Source organism: Scomber japonicus, chromosome 6 (assembly GCF_027409825.1).
Source record: "Scomber japonicus isolate fScoJap1 chromosome 6, fScoJap1.pri, whole genome shotgun sequence".
Classification (NCBI taxonomy): Eukaryota; Metazoa; Chordata; class Actinopteri; order Scombriformes; family Scombridae; genus Scomber; species Scomber japonicus.
Genome location: NC_070583.1, coordinates 26432254 through 26459448, shown reverse-complemented (window position 1 = coordinate 26459448; position 27195 = coordinate 26432254). Strand labels below are relative to the sequence as shown.

Genomic DNA, 27195 nt, shown 5'->3' with positions numbered 1-27195 from the left:
GTGTTCACAGATAATCACTGAACTTTAAAAGGTTTCAGCAAAATCCACAACACCAGGAAAGGGACTGAAGGAGTAATGGGTAATTAGGATTAGCGGATTTGTAAACCAGTTAATTATGAGACTTATGAGATGTTGATTCTTGTAACCACTTTCTCCTATTTAAAGTCACAGGGAGGCTGCAGCCTCTGTTCACATCACCTCAACATCAGCAGACAAAAGTAGGTCCATAGCACCATCTATCCAACCCCAACATTAACACACATCCAAAGAAGTGAGGCAGAGCATTATATTATATAAAGTTTTAATTAGAAAAAGAAAAAGCTCCAGGTACAATGTCTGGTGGACCAGACCCTGGGTGCAATGCTTTAGTACAAACAGTAAAACAAAAAATAATACAACCCATGAAGTGTGACTTTGAGTGTGAAGAGAGAAGGAGAGACTGACACTTGGGTAAAATCTATATCCCTGTGATGCAGACTTACTAACTTCCATATTCAACATATAATTTACCCGTCAATTATTTCCTGTCAAAGTTATGTACAGTGTCAGTGCGGCACGATAAAACAGCAACTCGATGCAAAGAACATACTTACATGTAAACTCAAAGTATACTTACATGTTATCCTTGAAGAAGGGAAAAAAAGAGCACTGCTGTACTGTTTAACTGTTGATTTCTAAAACTTTTCCTCAGTTTGGATCCCTGCTGACTGCTGTACATTTTTAAAAAAGACTACTTGTGTGTTTATGTGTGCATGAGAGAAGACTGGTCTTGGTGAAAGTGTTACTTCTTAGCAAAAGAGATCTTCATAGCATTAGTTTGTGTGATCTTAAAGCCTTGTAGTGCATCTCGTGCGGCGCCTGCCTGCACGTCATTCTCAAACTCCACAAAGGCGATGTCGTGGCGACCGGGGACAAGACGCACCTCCTTGAACCCTGGGAACCTGGATTCACAAAAAACAAACAAAAAAGGTCAGGCTCTGCTTTCAACAAACAGACAAATATGCATAACTGAAACCAGAAATAAAAACTTGTTACTGACTGGTTGAAGAGCATAGACAGCATGAGCTCGTTGGTTTCCTCTGGCAGGTTGGTGAGGAAGAGGATGTGATTGGGAGGGTTTTCTGCGACCTGGAAGGATTTAGAAAAAAAGTAAGCGGTCAGAATAGAGACATTAGCTGCAAAATGATACGGTAACTACGTTCTCTTCGACTTCCAGCTGGCAAGATAAACACTACCTGCTGGGGCATTTGTCCAGGCATCTGTCCAGGCATCATCTGACCAGGAGGCATCGCACCAGGAGGCATCTGACCAGGTGCCATCCCAGGAGGAGGCATCATGCCTGGAGGGGGCATGTAGGGCGGCTGGCCTGGCATATGCATCATGCGCGGCGCCTGGGTCATGGGAGGCATTCCCTAAAGAGTCAAGAACAATAATGTTAAGCAAGCCGTTTGCCAAGTTAGTTTCACTTCAGTTTCATGATTTCTGTTGCAAAGCACACAGCTACTTGCATCACTTTGATGATTACCATTCAACCAAAAGCAATAAAAGTATTTTCCAATAGTTAAAGTGGGAAAACATATCAATATCATCAAATAGAGTGAATGCAGCATCATTCAGTGACCAACTAAACCCCCCCTCACTTACAGGTATGGCTGCAGGCACTCCAGCGACCATGGGAGCAGCAGCTCCTGGCACTCCTTTCTTGGCTCCAGCTGCATCGGCTCCTTTGGGCTTCTTCTTCTCTTTTTTACGGTCACGCTCCACATAAGTTCCCTTCATTTTAGCTATGATGTCCGAGTCCATCTTGGCATATTGGATACGCTGTGGGAAGAAGAGACAAATAAGTTACGAAAACAAGCTTCAGTAGTATAAATATAAGTCTATGAGTTGTAATAGTATGTTAATAAAAGTGTTTTTAAAAAGCTTCACAGTGCTGTGGTTTTCACTGTGATGAACTAACCATAGGTTTGTCATAGAAAGGGAAACCCTGCATGGATCTGAGAGCATTGGAGGCGCTGTTAACCTCCTTAAAGATAACAAAGGCCTGACCCTTCATCTTCAGGTTTCGTGCGACCAAGATGTCCAAAATCTGTCCAAACTGTGAAAAGATGGCGTACAGGGACTTCTTCAACTCTGAGGAAAAACAAGAGTAGTTTAGATTTGGAGGCGTGAGTGTTTAATAACAAGAAACGGAAGACAGGAAGAGCTGAGGACAAACTCACCATCTTTCTTGATCTTCTCATTCAAATTGTTGATGTAGATTGTATGATTGAGCCGCACGTCCGTAGTGGCCATCTTTAAAACCTGTCGAGGGTGAGTAGTTCAATTTTTATACCACCCGAAATGTTCATTCAAAGCCAGATAGAAGCACAACACCGGCTCATTCAACGTGAGTAGCGTGGGGTAAAGGTTAGCATCAGAGCTAACTCAGTTTGTCGCGCTAGATTCATCTATATATATAGTCCTGATTCATTCAGTATTTACACATCACTTCCAACTTGATCATCTCCATCCATTGATGATTTGCATTTGTACTTATCATTATATAGCTTAAATAAATGACTGAAATGTTAAAGTCGATGAAGAAGAAACACTCACCTCGAAGCGACGAATACAAATCCCGCTCTCTGCAATCTCGCGTTAAGTAAAGCCGCAACGTGGTTTCCGGTTGGTGTTACAACAAATTTTGTGACCCGGAAGATTTTTTCTAAACACTGCAAACGTCTTATTATTTTGACTTTAACACGTTTAATATTATTATTATTATTATTATTATTATTATTAGTAGTAGTAGTAGTAGTAGTATTTGTAGTAGTAGCTGTTACAAAACATTATGTAACCGTAGTATTTAGAATGAGTCGCATAGCAACCCTACAGGAACAGCAAAAAGAGTCAAGTTTCGATTGGTCACAGAATTTTTCGTAACACGTCTTCGTGTTCGGATGGGTTTAGCGCTCTTCTTTTAAAGATTTATTCATAACTATTATGCCTATCAGATGGTAGTTACTCCGACTGAAAGTAGTCGACCGTAAAGCCGACAATGAAATGATTTAGTGCCGTAACTTTGAGCTATCTTTCACCCACAGTCAGTGGACGCAGTGGAAGCGGTGTGAAGCTCAACGTGCTGAAGTCAGCTTCCGATTCGGGGTTTAAGAGAAAATTTAAGGGGAAAGTTAAGGGAATCATAAATAGTGGTATTTAGAGGCTGATTCCTCGTTTTTTCACCTTGTACACAATTGAAAAGAGATCGTAGCAAAAGCATAGACTGTAGAGCAAAAGCCCTACTGCTGTTAAAACTCACTTTCAGACTTGTTAAAACTTTATTGTGCTCACGAGTCACGAAGAACAGGAAAAAGAGAGATTTCACTGCATTTTCTCCATCCAGACCACATTCGCCCAGATCCAGGTTAAAAACCACTGTACTTAAACCTGTCAAATCTGGACTAGATTACTTAAAACACATTTTGAGATTTGTGAAGCTTTTATTTAGTTTGTATAAAATGAAATGTTGGTTGTGGCCACATAGAGCTTCTCTTTCTCACACGAAAACAATTGTAGAAACTGTGTTTTATAGATTTTTTTTTTGAGATCATGATTACATTTTTTTCTTAATTTTCTCTCATTTTTCTTGTTGGTTGTTATTCTCTTACTTTTCCTCAAACTGACCAGAAATCAATTAAATCACCTTTTATTCATTTTTAACAAAAAGAATGAAGGTTTCACAAATCTGGAACAGTTTTTTTTTTTTTTTTTTTGAGTCCCTGGAGTCTATTTATTGATCTAGTCCAGGTTTGACAGGTCTAAATATAATGGTTTCTGATCTAGACCTTCAAAATAAAAGTTTAACAGATCTGAAAGTGGGTTTAAACGGTTTAAACAGCGTTAAGGCTTTTCTACGATGTCTTACACTTTTTCAATCGTTTAAAAGGTGAAAAAACCGAAGAATCAGCCTCTAAATATAACTATTTATGTTTCCTTTAACTTTCCCCTTAACCTCTTACCGGAAGCTGACATCGCATCGTCCACCTTCCGTCAACACACACGAAGAAGAAGAAGCAGCTGCCAAATATGGATAAAACACCGGTGTTGTTAGCTGGTGGTGCTATTCGTAAAAGTGTGTGTAGGAACCATTATGTGAAATATTATAAGCTTGTAATTTTATGTGAGCGATAACAGGAGACTTTGGCACCGAGTTTAGATAAAGTGAGTTAACATCTCCTTTATTACTTAAGTCAATAGTTTGTGTTTGTTGAGTGTTTTGAAGAGCAGCTGCAACTTGCTTGCAAAGATGTTTATAATACTAACTAAGCTTAATTTTCTGTCAGGAGCTCAGAGGAAATGTCAATGGAGTATTCCCTGTCACCACCTCCTCCTCCTCCTCCCCTTCCTCTTCCTCCTCCTGCTCCAGGACCACCACCACCTCCTCCTGCTTCAGCCCCCAAGAAGAAGCTGTATCAGACTATAGCCAGCAGTAGGAGTCCTGTAGAAGGGGACCATACAGAGGCTCTGTTACTGCTCAGTCAGAGAGAGAGCAGGTGTGTGTGTACATTTTATGGTTTATTTCATATTCCACATTTGACACACACACACACACACACACACACACACACGCGTACGTAAGGGGAGAAAACACACATACACTCCAGCTTTCAGTTTATTACATTCACTTATACAATCTATGACAGCCCAACTCAAAAGCTCTGCAATAAAACCTCACTTTTTAGAAATGTTTGTGTCACAGAGGACATCGTTTGTGTTGGTGTTCAGAGCTTGAATGACTGCATGATACATTTTGAAGGGTTTTGGGAAACAGTGATCAACATATTTCACAGCTTCTGAACATTTTGTAGATCAGAACTGTTCAGCGGTTGTTTGAGATTAAGTATTATTATATGCAGCCGTACTTGCAAAGTGTTCATAATAATTTATCCACCACATTTAAGGTCAACAGAATATTAGAAACACCTCTCAATATATGGTGAAGTAAAGTAGAACTAACACAAATCATCTTTAAAAACTGAACACACCTCTCTGATACAGATGGGATACATTGAAGTAATAGATTGTACAGTTATATCTAACAAACTGGCAACTGAGTGAAAGGATAGAAGAATGTATAATAATATATATATTTTTTTTAAAAACATTGCTCTATGGTCCTTTTTATGTGAAGCACTTACTGTATGTAATTTATTTTTGTTGTAATGAACTTTGAGCTGCATTTATTGTATGAAAAATATTATTATTATTACCATTTTATGAAGTGTGTTGTTTCTTTGTGATTCAGTTTCAGGAAAGATTTGCAGTGGATACTGATGAACACATATGTGCCTTCCCTAATCCAAGATGGTCCACAGTAAGTTAGGAGGCTTTGTGTGTACTTGTTGAGTAACACATTGATCTACGTTTTTACTAAGCAAACACTTACATAACATAAATAAAACTTTGCTCACAACCTCTGTATGTTGTTACGACCCAGCTCACTAGGTGACAGGAAGTGTGATGGATTTGATCTGAATGCTTTAAGTCAGGGTTTGACTGTGTGTGTGTTTGTGTTATTAATTTACCTTTAGGTGTGGTCTGGTGGCTTTGTGGATGGCCGCTCACCTGCGACAGCCACCGCTGAGTATTGACATGGATACAATTGTTCAGACAGCGCTGAGAAGGGGATACACGGCGCAGGGTGAAATGTTTTCAGGTAACAAAAGATATGAACTGTTTGGAGTCCGTCACTACAAAGTGCACAGTTTTGAAATGTGTATGAAATTTGTGGGCAGTGAAAGTTTTCTGATTGCGTGGGGAAATAGTCAGTTTGTTTCAAAGGCAGAGTAGGTATGTTGACACCACTGGGTGTTGCTAGAGCTGCAACAGTGACTCAGCAGCAAGATGTAATTCTTAAATGTCGAAATATGGGAGTTAGATAACCAGATTACCAAGATTGTTTTAGTGGCGATTCAGTCTTTTGTGTTTCTCAAGCATCTAAATGCGATTTCACAGTGTTTTGATTTCATGGGTTTCATTATGTATTCAATAAGATTTTTGTTTTGTCAGCTAACAACATGGCCCTGCTGGCAGAGGAGGTTTGTGGCTGTAAGGCAGAGCTGCTGTCAGGTGGTTTAAGTGGTAAAAACGCTGAAACCATCATCACACACCTGTGGGGAAGACTGCCTGTTCTCATCCCGTATCCAAGACCCAAACAGAAGTAGTATGAGGGTTTTTCTGTCAGGAACAATGTTATTAAGTGTTTTTTTTTTTTTTACTGCTTAAGATTGTATGTGGTTGTAGGCTGTCAGGAGAAGTTACACATATATAAACTAAAAATATGATTACGACAGTAGATTGTGCTGCAGGAAGCTATTTAAACCCTTTTTTTTGTGAGGTTTCAGTCAGCACCATCAGACCTGTAGTGAACACTGTCACAACAGCAAAGTACTCTGGAGAGTATGCTCATCCACTCATGTGCAAGTGTTTAATAATATTTTATTGATTAATCCATCTGTTTTCCAAGTCCAGGTCACATTAATTCAGTTAATTACATAAGTGGGAATTATTGTTACATACTGTTTGGAAGTACACCATTGATAAAAATATGATAAATGATATATAATATATAATAAATAATTGTGGGTCACATCGTCCCAGCTGGATTGCATACTTTGGAAAATATGACCATCAAACAAGTAAATAATTGTCTTATATTTAAGTTATTTGAACACTGCAGAAACCAATGATAAAACAAAATGCCTTGACAGTATGTACAGATATGATGAGGATTACAACCATGAGCCGTGCCAGCGTAGCGGCCACAGGGCACACTGGGCTGTCACTTCAGGTAAGACCAAGCAGCTGACTCACCTGCTCATTCAGCCAGTCAACATGCCACACATTTACCACATCCACCTCTTCCAGGTGTTCTCCTCGGTGTGGACCAGGGTAGCCTGAGCACAGAGCACACAAAGCCTGATCACCCTCTGCCCTGGCTCCACCTGCCTAGTGACACCATCTCACCTTGTCCTGTCGGCCTCAGAGAGGTTTACATCCTGGCTAAACAGGGTAAAAGCCTGCGCTACCAGCTGTGGAGTTTGGATAGCGTCACTCAGAGCAACAAGCAGCTGAGGACGATGGACCCTCAGAGAGCCAATGACGGGACGCAGTATGTGGTTCCTCAAGGAGGGGTGGAAGCTGGACTGGCTGGCCAGGTGGTGCTACTCCACACACGGACACAGAAGCAGTGACGAGGCTGACGCTGGTTCACAGAAACCAGCTGTGCAGTAAACAAGAGGAGAGAACACAATGTTTATTTGTTGCAATGAATTGTTATGATGTGACGTGATGTGATGATACTGCAGAATAACCCATGTGAGTAAATAATGTTTACAGATGTGGATCTATCTCAGCTTGACTATCACATGTGTGAGTTCCTCCCACAGGGCTTTGAAAAAGACTTCTTAAACCAAAGTGTTTACCTGTAATGATAGTGTGTGCCTCAGTTGGGATGTTTTGTGGATCCCGTCAGGGGCAAGCGACATGACAATCTGACACAAAAATGTTTTTGTTATACTGAGTAAGGCTGCAATTATAGATTGTTTTAGTTATCGATTACTCTTTTGATTATTTTCTCAATTAATCAATTAGTTGTTTGGTCTTCAAAATGTCAGAAAATGTCCATCGCTGCATAACCCAAACATGCACCCTAAAACTCTTTTTCTGTCCCAACCAACAGTCAACACCCTGAAAATATTTAGTCTACTGTCATAGAGGACTAAAGAAACTGAAAATAGTGTCATTTAAGGAACTGAAACCGGATAATTATCTCTTTCTTTTTTTGACTTAATGACTCAAAATAAATAAATAGTTTGATTAGATTAATGTTGTCTATCAACAAATTGATTAATCAACTAATAGTTGTAGCCCTACTACTCAGGTAACTATCCCTTTAATATGTCTAGCAGTCGTAGGCCACTGCAGGTGAAGTTATCCTAACAAAGATTTGAAGAGTTGTTGCATCAATGTGAAAAAAAAGAAAAATGTAGATTTTAATTTAATTGACTGGATAAACCAGATAGAATTGAATATCCCACTTGGTTATTTTGTTGATAAACAGTTCTTCCATTGAATTTTTAACAGAATACACTATTATCACAGTATAATGCATTGTCAAAATGTTCACATCCTGTCATTGCTTTATTTAAACTGAGAAGATGTGTACAGTTTGTTTTTCATGTCTTTCATGTTTATAATATGATGAATTTTCAACACTTGCAATCGATTATATAATTAATTGTACAGATTCCTGATGTGACATTTTCATTGTGATTCTTGGAATGTTTTTGGTTATTTAGAAAATGAATCATTGATTATATTTTTAAGATAGCCAAATAATGTTTCTAATAATTTTCTATCAAATCGTTTGCTGGTTTCAGTTCTTCGTATGTGACGATTGAATGTTTTTCCTTGTCATATATGATAGTAAACTGATTCTTTTTGGGTTTGGAAGATATCACCTTTGACTCTGGGAAATTATAACTAGAATATTTTTGCCATTTTCTGACATTTTTATAGACATGATTAATGAATTATTAATCAATGAATCAGCAGACTAATCAAAAAGGAAGGCATGTTAGTCATTGCCCTAAAGGAATATATTCACAGTGGGTTCAGAGCAGTTTGGATTTGTGTAATGGACAAATAAATAATGAATCTGATGTTTGAAGAAATAAAAAGAATTCAAACTCTGAAAACGCTTATTTCCAGTTTATTGCAATCCATGACCTTCTGGACAAAGCATGGTTTTAATATCAATCATCACCAGTCACACTGCCTTTAAAAATACAAAGTGTGGTTATGAATCCAGTTTTCTTACATAGAAAGCACCCAGTTTGAAAACCTGATAGTTTGCTGCCACATTACAAATATAGAGAATTTGTGGGCAAAATATAATACTCTGTAAACACGACATTATCTATTCTTCTCCTGGGTTTACTGTTCAGAGATGGAAAGACTGAAGTCCTGAAGTAGAATTCCAATTTCATGAAGTCTGATGTTTGCGGCACTCGTTTAGAAAGCTTGTCTGTACTGGGTGAGCCATCCACACACATACATACACGCACGCACACGCAGACGCAGACGCATACACACCCACACACACACGCACACAACGACACTGCCAACTGATGTCTGGAAGACGCACAGCTGTTATGTTCGCTGACCTGCGAACAGGGAACATCAAATATGGTCGTAAGCACTTCCTTAATATCTAAATATAACAATGGTACATGCTCTTGTTGCTGTTTTCTTTGTAAACCCTCAAAAAATTGAAACCTTTTAGTGTAGCTAAATGAGGTTTAAAGCATTGTCGTCATGTTTTACAGCGATACTCTCGTACTCCATTATGCGTCATCCCTCCCCCATCATAAGACGTTCAAATTTTCCAGTTTCAAGATCACATGTAAATTGATACATAGGTGAAACCTCACAAAAGCCCAAACTAAGACTGATCAGTTTAATCAGGTAATTCCAGTTTCCTTTCACCCTTTTACACCATTTAAGTGTAAGACTCTGTAGCCTCCCTGGAAATCTAAGAGCGACACTGATCAGAGAGAATTGAGCGTCTGTAAACTCAGTGCTCGAGTGCTGCTTCCCATCTTAACACACAGAGGCACCGCTTGTTTTGTTCAATGGCTTTGTGAGGATTCATAGTGCAACTAATTCCAGACAAACAAGGCTGCCAAACTAAACTGTACAGCTAAATGGAAAATAAATTGTATCTCACATACTTTCACTGCATTATCATACAAAAATCCAATTTAGAAAACACTTTTCAGTTTTTTTATCAGACGTTCAACTTTGGGATTAAATGTAAATCAGTTAATACTTGGGTGAACTCTTTGGAAGAAAAATAGCAGGAGTCCACTTGCACTGGAATGATCACACAGCTCTTCCTTTCAAAATGCTAGGCACAGAAATTGTACAAACAAGGTAAGCAGGTTATACCAAGGCCAAAAAAAGGAAAAAAATTAAATTAAGTTGTATTTACACACTTGAGTTAGTTAACACGTGGTTTGACCAGTGTTTTAGTGTTGTTGTATACTTGCACTTAAACATCAAAAGTTCAAAAGTGGTCCATGACAGAAGATAAAACTCCCATTAACCCAGTTCCTCGAAGGCCATGTAAAGCACCTCTGCCTGAAGTTCATGGTTGTCAGAGAGCTATGTGCACCTCTAACCAGCAGGGGGAGGTGGTGATGAGGGAGGTGAGATACTTCACATGTGTCCCTTTTGCAGGCAAAAGTGAGTCAGAGGTTCATAAACTCAAACTGTCAAAAGGAGTCTCAGAGACAAATGGAGCATGATGCACAACGTTGGCCTTTGGCAAATTCCACTTTGCAATAAACCTTCTGTTAGTCTCATTTCCTCTTCTTGAACATGTTGAGTTTGTAATCAGTAATGATTCCACCCTTTTCTTCAAATTCCTCTGTTCCTGCATCTCTTCTACCATCAGGACTCGGGGGTTCAACTTTCACTGAAGTCCTCCTGTCTCCCTCTCAGGGTGTCTGTGGGAGCATACTGCTTAAGATGTCTATGAGATTGTCCAGTCCCCACAGGTAACCGTCCTCCCTGTTGCCCTCCATCCAGGGAGTCCTGTGGTCCAGGGTGCGGGGTGCCGGCAGGGGAACCGTCTTCCCAAAGTCGATCATCCACACTCTGGCCTTTCCCGAAGCGTCGTGCACAAACAGAAGAGAGCTGCCTACGACCTGTGATGACAAACCGGTGAGACGGGTGAGTTGAGGCATGCGAGCGATTCAGTACAGAAGCTGAAGCGGGATGAGATCACCCAACTTCAACTCGGCCAACAGGTTTGTTTAGAAACCATGAAAACTGCGAGTGTGTCTCACCTCGTGTGTGCTGAAGAAATGCGACTGCTCCAGCGCTGTGCGAAGCTCCTCCAGCCGCTGCAGGTAGAGTTTCTAAAAGAAAAGTTTGTTTAAAAGTTAGACATGTAGAGCAGCAGAATGTAAGATAAGGTTAGGTTGGTTAAGATAAGATAAGCCTTCATTATCTCCCTCAGGGAAATTAGTGTTGGGCATGTGTGAACAGAAACAGAAAGGAAGTTGTCGGCATATCTAAGGACAAACATATCACTGAGTTAACATGCTTCTCTTTCAGTGGACTAACTTACCAGAATCTGAGTGTTTCCATCAACAAAATCCTCCAAAGCCTTCATCACTTGCTCTTTGTATTTTGTCTTCTTGAAGTTGGTGTTGCAGGTCCCGTCAGCTTTCTGCAGAAAAAAGAAAGAAATCATGAGATACAGTTCCTCAGCTGTTTTCTTTCATAACTGAGTAACATTCAGATCTACAGTTATTATGATTAAGATAATAACCAGCCTTGGATTCATTTCAAAAGAACAAACAGTCCCGTCTCACATCTAGCCAAAACATTTAACAGACTCTTGTTTTCAAATTCCACTTCAGTGTGTGTGTCTTTGCTGTGGACACCCTCATAAATATTTACTCCCATTCATCAGTTTACTTCCTGTACAAACTATGTGTCCTCTTTGCTAACATTGACAGCTTTGAATGTAGCCAGGCATGTTCAAAGCGCTGGACGACGTCTGACCTTAATGCCTTCGATGCGGAAGCCCAGAGTGGCCGTGGAGCTGAGCGTCTCCCTCCACTGCATGTATCTTGGTTTTAAGACGCCCTGCTGGGTCCTCTCCTGCTCTGTCGGGGCCCCGGGGTCCACTGCCACCATCTTATCATACATGTCCTTCCGCAAACGTGGACGCTCTCTGGCTTTTATCAGCTCCTCTTCCAAATACGTCCTGAAGTGAGAAAAGGAAAGGCTTAATAATTAAAAATTTTATTTAGTCAAGTTTCTGCTTCTGTGTATTTGATTTTCCTTCCCCTCTCTATTTAAATAAATTTTTTCCTGTATTGACTTTTTTTTTGTCTTTGTTGAGATTTATATTGTGAATTATATGTATATTATCTCTTTATTGTTTTAGTATCATTGTGTTCTCTTATTTTAATCCTGTGACGCATTTAGTTGACTTCATGTTCTAAAAAAAATGCTATACAAACAGACAAAGCAGATAGCTGCTGGGACTACACTGTGCTTCTATGTGTATAAAGGTTATGATTCAAGGATCACAGTATCTGCTCTGATAATTTGGTGTCTGCGGTCAACCTCATGAGGAAAAATGTCTGTCACACTCATTTCTTTGTCCTGTGTTGACGCTTACCTACTGCCCATCTTACAGTCCATGATGGACGGTGAGTCAAAGTCAGCCAGCAGGTCATCCATCAGGTTATAGTCCTGCTCATCTCTCTGCACTACACCATAATAACCAGGCACATAAGGGCGCAGAGTGTCCTTCATCAGCTTCTGTAGGCAGTGCTGCTCACACTCGCAGTATCGCTTCAATAAGCGCCCGTATTCCCCAGCCTGGAAGTTACCTTAACCAAGGAGACAGATGGACCAATAAGATTAAAGACGGTAACATAACAGTGCATGTGCATTGATGTTATGCACAGACTGTGTGTTTCTGCATACCTGCATGGCCAGCTAGCTGCACCCATGGGTAACGCTTCTTGAAGGACACGACAAAGGGGGACCAGTGAACCATGGTCTTCAACTTCTGCCAGGACTTATTCTGGAAAAAACAAAATGCATCCTCTTGTTAAACAAAGATGTTGGTGGTCACACAGATGATAAATCTGAAGTGGTGACTAATCTGCGTGGTTTCAAAAGGAAGCACTGAGTTAAATAGAGACAAGTAGAATGATTATCCGTTGAAGTAAACACACCCCCTGTAGAGTGCACATACCGACACACACACACAACCTGTAGTGTACACACCTGACACACACACACACACACACACACACACACACACCTTAGTAGACATTGGACAGATCCTCCCCTTTAGTCAAGGCCAGGTGCACAACATGACAAAGCCCATTCATAAAACATTTACCAAAGCCTCCACTGTGGTGTCGTAAAACAGAACCATAGTATGTGTGTGTGTGTGTACGTGTGTGTACGTGTGTGTTGGTGAATGTGTGTGTGTGTGTGCCCATAATGGTTATCTGTGTTGGGAAACACCAGAGCAAGGACAGTGTGCAACAGGAGCTTTGACGCAAGCAATCTGACATCGATTGATTAGAACATGTGTGTGTGGGAAATCACAACAAACCCACAGCCAGTTTAGGGGTGTGTGGGTGTGTGTGTGTCTGTCATAGGCTACTTTCAGGGACACATTTTAGACTTAAAACCAGGTAATTTGAAACAGCTTGTCCAACTGGGGACAGGCCGTATCTGCGATTGTTAAAGTGCTGATTTTTGAGTCAGTGGTTAAGGTTATGGTGAAGTTAAGTCTCCAGGAAATCAATGTAATGTAAGTTAATGGAATGTAAGTGTGTGTGTGTGTGTGTGTGTGTGTGTGTGTGTGTGTGTGTGTGTGTGTGTGTGTGTGTGTGTGTGTGTGTGTGTGTGTGTGTGTGTGTTTGAGTTACACATTGCGTCAGATTTTTTACATCATTCCTGTACTTTTTTTTATGTGTACCATATTCAAATAAATGTTTAACAGAGAAACATGATAATAGAAGACAGAGAACGAGGAACACACAGGTTAATGTAGGTAATAAAGTGCAGAAATGAGAGGCAGTAATCATAAAATTAACCTTTTTATAGCTGCATAATTTCTGTCAACGACTGCGCTTCTCCCTGCCCGGCCCACAGTATCTCTGCCATGTTTACATGTCAGCCTATCTCTGCCGTCCTCTCATGCATTCTTTCCACAGCTGCTGTGTTGAAACTCTGTCACAATATAACGGGAATATACACACACTGCGGAAACGGCAGATCTGTGATTACGTGATAAAAAAGGCTTTATTTGAGTTAAAGCAGCACTGTTTTGTAGCCTCTAAAGTTCATCTTCCTACTATGAGCGGAGTCCGACATGAACACAAAATCATTTATTTGCTGTGAATATTTCATGTAATTGAAAATTTGCAACTACAAGATAAATAACCCAACATAAGGTTAACACTTAATACTTAAAGTCCCCCTATTTAGCATTTATATGCAGTATATAAACATGTCATAAATTATTTATAACATTAACACAGTATTTGTCAACAATATATATTAAAATACTTTTTTCCATTAATTCATATTTTACAGTATTAATATAGTATATAATACAGTTGCTGACAAATACATTAATAAACACTTAAATATGTTTACAATTACACTATAGTGAGTTATAAGTCAATTATTAACGGTTTATATTCTGTTTATAAATGATAGAGGGACTTTAAGTAGAAAGTTTATGAGGATTGATGTATTGAACTGAAACATTCATTAAAGTTATGACGAGTTGTTTCTTTCTTTCATCAACATCAGTAACTCCGCACATGTAAAATCATTCCAGGAGATTAATGTGACTACAGTCTTAGTCTTGAAGTAGATTTTAAAACTGTATTGGTTAACTGTGGGGGGGAGGGAGGGGGGCACACAGACGGCTGGTCAGTGTCAGAAGTTCAGTGAGACACAAAGACGAGTAAAAGGAGAGTAGCGACAGTGAACTTGGACACCTGTGACCTGAGCCTCCAATCGCATCAACAGATTAACTCCAATATAACCTCTGCTGCATCAGGCCAAAGAACGGTGATAAAACACAAGTAAGCCAACTTCATCAAATTCTCAACATGAGACGATTTCGTTTCACACCTTTCTGCAGATTGCTATTCAAAATGATTTATGAAACATGACACTGCCACTAAACACAACTTGCAAATCACTTTAAAAATGGTTTCTACAAGTATACAACATCATTTCTAACTCTTCATTCCTCCTATCTTTCCATAGTCCTCTCCCTGCTTCAGCGAGGGTGTAAACTACAATATGCCTCCTCTCACACGCACTCATGTCTTTACTTCCTGACAGTGTTTTTCTCCTTGGAGTTCAAATCATTATCTCCCCCAGATAGAGGCAGTATTTTGTATTTCTCCTTTGAGCTGGGTTATACTGTCCTTCTGGAGTCTATTTTTCTCAGGCTTCTTTCAAAGCTAGTAAACACACCCGTATCCAACCTGAAACTCTTGAGGGGCTGAAAATAAATGTAAAAAGAAAGAAATAAAAAAGAACACCTACTAGTATTTCCAGTATTTATCCTCTTTTCAATGTTTCCAGCAGGACAGTTGTGTTCAAAATGGATAGAAAAAAATATGTGCTTATCAGCAACTAACCCTTAACAACCTTAACGCACATAAAAACATAATAAGCAGTCCACCTTCAGGCGCTCCACCCAGCCAGTACAGTAAAACTGTCGCCAGCCGTTGGCCTCCAAAGTGCTGCTGTCAGGGATAATTATGAACCTGTTGTGTAAAGTTCAAAACACGAGTCTACGTCTCTATTTAAAGGGAGCAACGGACATACATGTATAGATCAAACCCATTCAGGACATATTCAAACTAATAATTTAAAGATTTTTTTATTTATTTTTTGACTTTGTTGTTGTCTGTAAATCTGTTTTTGCTTGATTAAATTATATTTAAATCAACTTCATATACGCTCACATTGTTTGTGATTTAACTGTCAAAGATTGATATTTTCTCCCTGCTTGACTAACATTAAGTAGTTACTATAAACAGACTGAGATCCGCTTTATAAAGCAGTGCAGTCTAAAAATAATCAGCTGAAATAGCATCTGTTTGTGGACAAAACATTACGTTTACCCAGCAGATTACCTCGACTTCTTTATATTTTGTCTGTTAGTAGCGGCGCCTGTCCTCATCCGGAGAAGACTTCAGTGACAGATGAAAGTGCAGGAGGGGGGAGACAGTAGAGGATATCTCCAGCCTCTCCTCTTTCACTCTTATCCACATGTCATCAGGCTCTCTGTCTAATTGCTTCGAGCTGACAGGTTAATGTCTTGCTTCTGTGGGGTCAAATGTATCTGGCTAATGTTACCCGACGCTGTGAGAGCTAACGCAGCTAATGTTCTGCATAAAAGGTGGGGTTATTTTTTCCTTTAAAAGAAAAGTTATGATAGATGTTGAGAATCCTTTCAGATTAGATTTAAAAAGCCTTGACTGTTGCTTCAGTTTAAACTGTTCTGCTCACTTTGTCTCTGCATCCCACACAGAGGTTACATTTCACCCCTCAGTCCAACCTCCACCATCTCTGCTTTCTCTTTGTGCATTCCTGTCCACAGTTATATAACTCACCTATATATAAACAGTTTCATTTCATTATTCCTTGTTTTATAAGCTTCCCTCTCATTCCCCAAAGCGTCAGTGCTGAGTCAACCTATTTGTCCTCTTTTTTTTCCAGTTATTTTTGGATTTTCAACATTAATTTGTACTCCCAGTGGTGCTCTAATCATTTCTTTACTCTCGTCACAGTCGTTCTCCTTGATATTTGTAAGCCTCTATTTTTTCTGAGCAGGACTATAACCTGATGGATGACCTGCTGGCCGACTTTGACTCACTGTCCATCATAGACTGTAAGATGGGCAACACACAGACACACAGACACAGATACAGACACACACACACACACACACACACACACACACACCATTTAGTTTACCCTCATAACTACATATGTACATGGTGTAAACCAAATATTAAAACACCTCTCAATATAAATGATTAGTTTAAGCTAGGTGTACCTAATAACCTGGCAGGAAAATTGGGCTGATTGCATAAATTACCCCATAACAGCCTGCTCCTGCCAGCTGGCTTACTGACTTCTAAGAAAGATCATCACAGCTACACATGAGCGCGCCTGACAACAGTTACATAGTGTACCTGCAAGAGGCCGGGCCTGTCAATAACATTACATTTGATTACCCAAGCCTATCTTCTGCATTTGAATCAGCCCTCGTGTCATATTTCCACAGAAAGCATGAGCAGATACACCGGGCCGTCTGTATTCAAATCTCTGGATAAATTTGTCGCTTTCCATTTCTTACCTGGCAAACAGAGCAGTAGTGTAGGAGGAGAAAGGCGCTGACAGAGGCACACACGGCCCCGGAGACGAAGCGAGAACGTAGCCAGCACAAAATACCCTGCACCATCAGCACGGGGTCTCCGCAAACCAGCCCTGGCAGGGCCCTGTGCCTCTCTGTTGCCATTGGATCCTTCACAAACATCTATTACCTCCTTCCACCAAGTGTGCCGTTAGCTCTTGGCTAAACGCTCTGTCTAACTCCAGTGACTTTAGCTTCAGTCGGTCTCTTAACCTTGCTGTAAACTTGTATGGGCTTGTGTCGCCTGGTAAATAATCCTCCTCTGATATAAGCTCACACTGATCCCCTCTCTGTCTATACAACCTCTCTTTACTGTCACACCAATTCAGAATTTCTCCTGTTTCAACATCCTGACACTCCTCCCTTCCTCTCTTTAGACTTTCTCAATGCTTGATACCTTCTCTGTTGTCAGTTTAAAGCTCTTTTTTCCCCTCTTTCTTCCTGTCAAGGCCATCTGCCTGCTTGAACTACTCTCCTTTCCTTGTTATCCTCCCCCTAAACCATTCACCCTCTCTCCCTGGAGGTACTAACCTTCACATACTGAACTGTCTTCTCTTTCTCTCCGTAACCTTTGTTCTTCTCCTCTTTCTCCTCTCTCTCCCCCTCTTTCTCTTTTTCTCTCTCTCTCTCTATCCTCTAATCCCCACATGACCTATCCTGAGCCCCATGCTGAGCCAATCTCCTGCCAGAGTCATGACCGACTGGCGGCGGCCGGGGGGGGTTAGGGACAACAGGCCTTCCTATACGCTCCAAGTGCTTTCCTTTTGTCTGCATGATTGTCTGAAATTCCACAACACTATGTAACCTACAGAGGTGTGTGTGTCTGTGTGTGTGTATGTAGGCAAAGCCGAACCTGTCAGACAACTACCATCAGCTACAGTACATACATATATGTAAACACACACATACACAGAATGCGGGTGTTTCCAGGTACTGTCAAGAGACCTTTTCTCAAAACTAGTTTATATCAAACCACATCCCCTTCCCCTGACTCGTCAGTGTTGAAGCAGCTCAGCTGTGTGGTGATGGCGAATCCTTAAACATACAGCACAGTTTTAAATATTGTTTAAAAAAATTAAAAAAGAGTCTCCAGATTAAGTTAAAAAACGTTTGCCTTTGTGACAGTGCTGATTATTACAGTATAATATTGCAGCTTGTCTACGTGTCATCTTGTTATATCTGATGTATGAAATGTTCAATTTATTGTTTATCACTGCTGAAACAATGAATCCTCAACAATCAAGTACTCATTTATGCAAGTTATTGATTAAAAAGTACCAGATATTTGCAAATGTTAATGTCGAGTGTGGCTCTTTATGTTGTGTGTCTTATTTTATTTTTATTTTTTGGAACAGCTCGTATGATACAACAGCTACGGGGATCCGAAAAGAAGCACAAACGGCACAGAGTGTCTTTCTATTTCCTTTTTCTTTTTTGACATTTGCTGCGTGGATTCACATGTTGCTTACGCACCAGCATGTATATGAGCTGCTGTGGGAGAGATGTGTGGGTCTTCAGTATAATGAGCACCACGGAAAACAAGTCCACAATTGTGGCTCGTGTGAATAAGCATGCATAAATAAAGACGAATCATCATCACGTGGAGGCCACATGCTCAAAAGTTGTTTGTGTTCCACCTTTACTCAGCTTACACTAATTTTCCTCGTTTTCTGTTCCACTGTGTGTCTCATGGTGATTTTTCGGGGGAAATTATTAAGCTTTTTGTACAAGAATGTGGGGGGAGAAACTGTGTCTCGTATATGGGAGAGACGAGCAAGGTGATTGTAAAAGTACTGTAGGCATTTAATAACATTCAAACGTCAGGGACAGAGTAGATACTGACAGTGTGAAACAGAACGAGGCAAGGAGAGAAAAAAAAAGTACCATATATGGCAAAAACGTCGCTTAGCAACCCGCTCAGCCTTCAACCCATTTTTCCATGACACATACTCACACGCGCGCTGAACTCTGAATGCAAGTGCGGCATCGCTGCGAGAGTGTGTGTGTGTGTGTGTGTGTGTGTGTGTGTGTGTCTCTGGGTATGCATGTGTGTGCAAGTATTTGCTCACGTCACCCAGTGTACTGAATGTAACTGGTTTGGCTGGGAGTTGACAGCATGGACTCAGCCTTTTTTAAAAGCCAACAACAACAATAACACACGCCCTCGTTCTGTTACTTGCAGTACCGATAGAGCTTTTACTCAACTACAAGAGGACAAAACATGCCCCTTTAAAAAACTCTTATCAGAAACCACTGGCCAGCGTCATCCTGTTTCTTACATTAACTCAAGTGCAACTCCTCAGGTTGCTCATTTCCTGGCTGTTGTTGTAATAGGCAGGAAGTTACGCTGTCCACTAATAACCTTTACTGTAAATTGTAGACAAATGGAGCAATGTGTGTTTGAACGTGATGTGCTGAACTCATGATGACACAAAGACAGAAAACACAAAAGAGAGTCATTGATGGGAAAGCAGGATTATTCCTTTTTTTGGTAACAATTATATTAAAATTCACGTCCGATTTGACATTACAACATCGGATTAAAGGAATGTATTTTTATTTTAATGTGAAAAGGGGTCAGAAGAAAAAAAATAAAGAAATGAAAGTATGAACCCCAGACAGTAAAATAGGATGACAACAAAGCCAGAATTTGTGTGAGCTGATCAAAATGTTTAACAGAGCTGCATGAAATTAGTTGATTAATCCATTAGTCAATCAACAGTGAATTAATTGCCACCTATTTTGTTTTTTATCTTCTTTCCATTTTATGTCTTTTTAACCTTCTACATTGTTTGTTCTTTCATTTTATGTCTTTTTTACTTTGTTTCATATTTTTGGTGTTCTCTGTAAGCATCTTTGAGCACTTGTAAAAGCGTGTTATAAATAAAATGTATCATTATTATTATTTATTTATTTATTTTTTTGATAGTTGATTCATTGTTCTGAGTCATTTTGTAATTAACTCATTCCAGCTACTTAAATGTTTAAATGTATTGTTTTGTTAGTCCTCTATGAGAATAAACGGAATATCTTTGGGGTTGTGGACTGTCTATTGAGACACAACGAGACATTTTAGCTTCTGGAAACAGTGATGAACATTTTTTACCATTTTCTGACATTATAAAAAACAATTGAATTAGGAAAAAATGATCAAACGGACAAAGTGACAAATTGATAATGAAAACAATTGTCAGTTGCAGCCTGTTTGAGGATAGAGGAAGATTTACGTCTGTCTCATCAATTAAGCTAACGAGATATTAAGATGATGATTATTTTGTTGATAAGAGATAAATTCAGGAAAAACTTAGATGAAATCTTACATTAAAAAAAGAAAGCTCTACTAAATCTACACTGCTGACTGTATTTTCAGACGTGTGTGGACCTGAGCACACTTACTCTGACACACACGTGTACACACTTGAGAATAGGATTTCCCTTTCGCTGGGGGGGGGGAGAAAATAAATTAAATACCAGATAAGGGCGGACTGTTTAATGTGAAAAACAAACTAATTGGATCTATATCATTAAAAGAATATGAGCCCAACTTCTTCCAGGTTTCCAGGTTTCGGGACAGAGCGACGTGCTTATTAGCATGCAGACAGCTCATCTCTCATCGCGTACACTGGGTGACGTGGCCCAAACGGGACACCTTGACATTCAGGATTCAACCATTGCCAGGAATAGAAGGTGGAGATACTGGAAGACAGTCTACAGCGGTCACGTACTGTTGTTTTTTTGTTTTTTTAAGATGACTGTCATTCCAAGCATTTATAGTCAAGAGTGCATCAAAGCCTCCTGACTCAGTGGGGGAAACATAACAACTTCCTACTTGGAAACTTTAAACTGCATCTTGTGTGGAAGAGAGGAAAAACCCAGTGCCTTCTGTGGCAGAATTAACTTCCAAGATCACTTTGATAGTAGTTGTTTAGTCTACCATCTACGTACATTAACACTACTGAAGTAGCAACTGTACTATGATGACAAATTCTTGAAACATGCACCCAGACTGTTTTTAAATGGTCTCACGGCTGAGCTCAGCAAAAGCAATGGGAGCTGAGGGACAGAGGCGTTGGGCGTTGGAGATAAGAGCCAGTTTCCTCTTCTTTGGTTCAAATTTGTCAGAGTCATGTTTCACTTATCAGGGTGGTGCAAACCCAAGTGTGAGACTTCATTTTATTAACACATTTGATAAAAATGACTTCAAATGGAAAAAGAAACTGTCATAATATTCAAATGTTCTCAGTCCTTTCAAATAAACAAATACAGACATCAAATAAGGGACACTCACGTTTCTGACTCACTGAGGGGTTTTTTTTTTTGTGTCTTATTTGCACAATGACACTTCAGGCATCATCATGTTGTGATCAGTGCAACGTAGTTCAAACAGGTGTGGAGTGTTCATATTGTGGAAATGAGTAGTATGGCATAGTTTAAACAGCTGCTGATCCCTGACATGCACTTCAAACCTGTGACTTTAACTGCAATGTGACGAACGTGACATGTGGAAGTGTAAACCCACTGACAGTGACCGGTGTGACCGTCATTGTGTAATATAGGTACTTGTGCACACAGCGTCTGGGTGAACGCCTGAGGAAAATATGGAAATCCACGTGTGTGTTCATACTCCTTTGAGCCATCTGATGAACAAAGTGGCTGTGGTGAAAGCTCTCACATGGTACAGGCTTGGTGACCTGCACTCGCCTTGCATGCAGTGTTACAGTGTGTGCATGGATTTGTATAGTTAACATCCTTTATATTACTTGACTACTTCTTTTATAGCTGTTAAGTACTTTTGCATGTGGCTGCAAGGTTTGTTCAGTCGATGAATGGCCCTTAATCACATGTCTGCCCTGGTTTACTGGCAATTTCACAATATCACCATTTGCCATTTTATTGTAGGCAAATGAGTAAAACCGGTTTGTGTTAGGTGTGTAGGAGTACAGCTGTGAATGTTTTTACTAATAACTATTAAAGAAACACTTCCAATCAACAGCATTCATGTGATTGTTAATAACCGATGACACTCACCCCTGCACCATCGTCCGGGCTGCACAGAGACCGTGCCGGAGACAGACTGGACTCGATGTCGCTCCCGGTGAAGTCGTCCTCGGACTCCTCGAAGGAGGAGGCGGAGGACAAGCCGATGGAGGACGAGTTGGACAGCTTCCTCGGTGAGCGCATCAGAGCCGGGGACCCTCCGCAGCCGCTGTCCGAGCAGGGAGACTCGTCATCGGGGTGAGGATCCAAACACGACCCGGTGTTGAGCTCCGTTCCCCCGGTCAGCTGTGTGGGAGACCGGCTGGGGCTGGGGTCTCTGGTTATGATGAGTTTCGGTATGGTGCCTGGGTAACATTGGCCTCCTGGGGGACTCTGGGGCGCATGAGCAGAGTCCACAGGGATCTCAGTTTCAACTTCACAACAATTTATTTGGTCACCCGTCTCTTTGGAGGAACAAGAAACGGTATTACAGTCTGTTTTAGTCATTTCATCAGCAGCGTGATCTGACAGTCCACTATCCAGAGGTTTATCCGAGGGCACGCTGCTGGACAAAGTGCGCTGCGCGTCCGGGTCAGAGGTGAGCAGCACCGGGGCTGATCTCTGCCTATCTCCTGTTAATTGCCCAACCTCACACCCAACCCCACCCTGCTCGTTTCCCCCCAGTGGCTGATCATCCATTGCCCTCGTCGGGGGGTCCGAGGCATTGTCCTCTCGGCCGGGTGTCGGCTCCTCGCAGCCCGCAGCATCGGACGAGCCGGCCGTCGCCTCTCGGTTCACGGCGCGTTTGGAGACATGAGCCTCGGTAGTATTCACATGAAGGCCGGACGGTGTCTCAAAACAACAACCCGGGGCTCCTCGGTGCTCCCCGCCCGCAGATGCAACCTCGTCCCGTGGTAACTTTCCCGCACGGTGATCGCGGCTCGTTGCAGGATCTCCGCCGGCTCCGTTTCCGCAACCTAAATCTCCCTCACTTTGACTGGAGTCTCGCTTTCTCCTTCCCAGACACGACAGCACTTTGTTTTTCATCGGATTCCTGTTCAGCTGGTCACCACGTCGCTTTTCTCCGCTCCTAAATCGTCGGCTGATCCGGAGCCGCTGAGCTGTCTCGCCTGCTTTCCATTTCGCTGCTCCTGGTGTGGAGGTGCTGCGCGATAGATCCGAGCGAGTTTGGCCCATCCCGCATGCCGTAGTAGTAGTAGGCTGCAGACACACCATGGACAAGAGACAAGACACACCCTCAGTTGATTTAAAAAAAAAACAAAAAAAAAAAAAAAACTTGAAACCATTTAAACAGTGACTCCTACAGTGTACAGTAAGCCATTAGTCATAAAAATCCATTAATAAGCCTGGGAAATCTTAAATTGATCCACCCTTCCCATGCGTGTGAGGATTGGTCATATCTCTGAGAATAAACAGGCTGTGAGTAATGTAATGAACACATTAACCACAGGAACAATACACAATACCCCTTTTACCTTTAACGCCATGAATCAACACTGATACTGTAATAATTAACAGCAAACACAAAGCTCCTGGATACTGTAAACAGCTCCAGTAAAAGGCCAGGCCCCATTAATCACAATGTTTGTGCTCAACAATGACCATGAATCTGTGATTTAGCAGCTCTGACTGACACTGAGTATTTCCATGGGCAGGTGAAAGGACACAGAAACTAACAGAGGAAAGTCAAGTTAAATATGTTTATAGTGGAATGTATTTATAGGGACATTTAACAGCATTTATCCTGTGATATTAAAAGAGATGACTGCAAAGTAATTCAAAGTTTCACTGAGTTTCAGATTCATTTTCACTAGTGTAACACTGCCCTCCTGTGTCTGGACACTGTCCTTCAGCAGCTGGTTTGTTTCATTGCATCACATCATTACAACACTTAAACTCAGATCCAAATGGCTACCCGTTAAATGTCTTGTTTCGTAAGAAATGCCAAAAAGTCAATTTGAAAAGCAATAACTGTGTCAGAGAAGAAAGCTGAAATGTGTCCTGAGAGAACAATATATTGAATAAAATATATTTACAACACTGTGTCCAGCCAGTCCTTTACGATAAGCAGGGGCTGCTACAGACTAATGATTACTTTCATTATCACTTACAGCTGCAACAACTGGTCAATGAATCACATAATCGATTAAAAAACATTAATCAACAACTATTTTGTTAATCTTTTAATCTTTTCAATCCTTTTTCAAGCAAAGATGCCCAAATGTTTTTGGTTCCAGCCTCTCAAATGTGCTGTTAGTTTTTGCTTTGTATGACAATAAATTGAATGTGTTAAGATTTTGGACTGAACAGGTACATTAAAGACATCACTGAGAGCTCTGACAAATTGTTAATGCCATTTTAAACTCCTTTTAAAGATTAATAGACAAAACAATTGGCAAATTAGTTGATCATTAAAATATGTGTTAGTTTCAGCCTCATAATCAATCAATTTTTTCAATGGATTACTGGGTCTAGAGCCCAGGGCGATGACTTCAAATTGCTCGTTTGGTAAGACCAAAACTGAATGTACAATGAAACAAAAGTGGAAATAAGAAATTCCTCACGTTTCAGAGGCTAGAACTAGCTAAGTCAATGCCTTGAATGATACATCAACTATCAGAAAACTGTTTAATAATTTTAATTCAATGGGTCCTGCACATACAAGCATGTCAAAACACAGCAACACACAGGATTTAGGCTTTAGCTTTTAGGTTTGGTCTCTTTAGGAGGTACAACATGTTACCAACTATTCCCAAATCACTACTCCCACATCAACATCTTACATGTTAATACAAGAGTCCTGATAACCCAATAACACATTTTCTCCTATGAAACACACGAATTCAGAGTGTTTTCCATAAGACACAGTGAACTGCTGAGTGTTTTTTCACTGTCATGTCGTGTTTGACAGCAGCAGTAACCCTGCTGTCTGGAAGGAATGCTTACAGAAAGGAAATGAGACAGGAAGGACAACAATGGAAAGAACAACTCATCGAGCACGACTCACACACACTTGAATGCACTCTGGTGTAATCAAAAATGATCAAAAATAATTATACATCATGACTCACAACGGAGCTGAATGACAGAAAGTCATGCGGACATTGAACGGATTATTTTACACACAGTGAAAAAGTGACACACGCTTTCATGGAAAATCACTTCATGCCAATATGAAAAAAACACTAAAAGTGAGTTAGAACAGTAAACCAAAGTAAAAATCACACACAGTCAAACACATAACTGAGAAGAGTTAAATAAAATATGTATTACCATTTTGTTTTAAAAGAAAAATAACACCCACAATACAACATGGTTTACTTTGGAAATTAATCATTTCTGAGTTCACACCTAATGTTGCTGGGAAAAGTCGATACTCTTCATTTTTGGCTTACATGTAGGCTACATTTAGTGAAACTTTAATCCTAGATGATACAATAGACTCTAAACAATTATATCTATTCCAGATCTACCTAAATATTTAAAGATGATACGAGTTTCCACTAAAACAACTGAGTGACTTAACTTTCATTAGCCTATCTGTGACTTTAAAGACAGCTTTTGACAACTACCCTAATCAATAATGAAACTAACACACACACACAACAACAACACAAATCACAATAATAACAAAAAATGGAGAGAAAAAAAGATTTTCCAAACACCTACCACACGGATCCTGTGTTGCTCCTCTGCTGTGAGTTAAAGGCAGCTGTTTGAAGGTTTGGCAATGATGTGTAAGGTTTATAACTTAGAGCAGGGCGTGAAGGGGATGTGCCTGTGGCTTATCAGTGTGCAATGCTGCTGCTGCTGTGTGTGTGTGTGTGTACTGTGGTTTTATGTGAAAGAGGAAACGCTTGTCAAAACAGGAGCAGCTCTTTAAACTCACCAGCTCCGTTACTTTTTCTCAGCTGAAACAAACTCAACGTTGTCCTTAAAATATAGTTATTGGAAAAGCGACTGAACTGAGTAAAATGTTAACACCTTAATTACAAGTTCTACATTAAATCTAATGTTAGAAACGCTCAGTCAGTCTGACAGTGGAATTTAAATGTGCTGCCTTCACATGCTCCCCGAAATGTCGGCTTCTCCTCTTCCTTCTTCTTCTTTGAGGGTTCAAGGATCAGTGTGCAGGATTTAGAGGCATCTAGTGGTTATGGTGCAGATTGCAACCGACTGAATACAGTCTCCTGTAGGCTATGGCAGTGGTCTCTATAACCTTGTTCCTGGAGAGCTACTGCCCTGCAGGTTTTAAGGTATCTCCCCACTCTAACACACTCGATTCTAAAACTCATTATCAAGCAGCTGAAGCTTGTCAAGGGCTTGAAAAGGAGCACATTTTTTAAATCAGGTGTGTTAGAGTGGGGAGTCACCTTAAAACATGCAGGGCAGTAGCTCTCCAGGAGCAGAGTTGGTGACTACTGATGTAGGGCTACCTAAATGGCCCCAAAACTCACAAAAAAACCCACAAAAGGCCCTCTCTAAAGCCAGTGTTTGGTTTGTTCTTATTTTATTTTTATTTTATTCGTTTATTTGTCAGGGACAGTGCATATTAATAAACATATATGCCAGAATTAACCCAGTTTTCGACTGTCGTCCCTGGCCAGGTGTTAGTTGACAGCCTAAAATAAAAAATAAAAACAGATTTAAAACATTATAAGACAAATTAGGTACAATAAGTATAAAACACAGAGTGCCATAAGCAGCACACATTAAAAGCAAAGCAAACTACGTCTGAACAAAGCAACAAGCAAACAGTTACAAAACAACTTGACAGGAGCAGATATAAGCAAGAACAAATGTGAGCAAAAATAGATGTAAGCACAACACATATGAGCAGCAATCAAACAAGAAGCAAGACAACAGTAACACAACAGGGCAATTCAACTGCATAAACAGGGACAGACATAAGAAAAACAAGAGCAAGAAACATGATAAAAAATAACACTAAGGCAGGTCAGGCAACAAGACATTTAAACAGCATACACAAAGACAGACTAGCAGGAACAAGTTTATCGGCTACTGTAGAAACATGGCGATGCAACATGGCAGAATACCTGTGAGCGCTATGTGTAACAGAGTAAATTATACAGTAATGAGATATGTGTTGAGTTCAATATTAATTAGTTATGTGTTATAATTACACAACATTTCTG

General features: G+C 40.4%; 3 protein-coding genes across 3 annotated transcripts; 1 reads left to right on the top strand and 2 right to left on the bottom strand.

Annotated features, from left to right (window-relative positions):
- Positions 1–273: 273 nt before the first annotated feature.
- snrpa (small nuclear ribonucleoprotein polypeptide A) lies at positions 274–2609 on the bottom strand. The gene is made up of 7 exons (XM_053320873.1): positions 2599–2609; positions 2223–2304; positions 1961–2133; positions 1645–1821; positions 1236–1412; positions 1040–1128; positions 274–941 (listed from the first exon to the last, which is right to left on the bottom strand). Exons 2-7 carry the CDS (start codon positions 2293–2295, stop codon positions 782–784), a joined length of 849 nt encoding a protein of 282 aa, XP_053176848.1. The 5' UTR covers positions 2296–2304; positions 2599–2609; the 3' UTR covers positions 274–781.
- A 1482-nt stretch (positions 2610–4091) lies between these two features.
- actmap (actin maturation protease) lies at positions 4092–7771 on the top strand. The gene is made up of 7 exons (XM_053320744.1): positions 4092–4203; positions 4326–4535; positions 5288–5356; positions 5574–5698; positions 6052–6181; positions 6762–6832; positions 6910–7771. Exons 2-7 carry the CDS (start codon positions 4339–4341, stop codon positions 7233–7235), a joined length of 918 nt encoding a protein of 305 aa, XP_053176719.1. The 5' UTR covers positions 4092–4203; positions 4326–4338; the 3' UTR covers positions 7236–7771.
- A 968-nt stretch (positions 7772–8739) lies between these two features.
- itpkcb (inositol-trisphosphate 3-kinase Cb) lies at positions 8740–25818 on the bottom strand. The gene is made up of 8 exons (XM_053320733.1): positions 25709–25818; positions 22070–23239; positions 12556–12655; positions 12245–12458; positions 11620–11824; positions 11180–11281; positions 10896–10967; positions 8740–10754 (listed from the first exon to the last, which is right to left on the bottom strand). The coding sequence occupies exons 2-8, from the start codon at positions 23213–23215 to the stop codon at positions 10545–10547; spliced, it is 2049 nt and encodes a 682-aa protein (XP_053176708.1). The 5' UTR covers positions 23216–23239; positions 25709–25818; the 3' UTR covers positions 8740–10544.
- Between the last annotated feature and the right edge of the window lie 1377 nt (positions 25819–27195).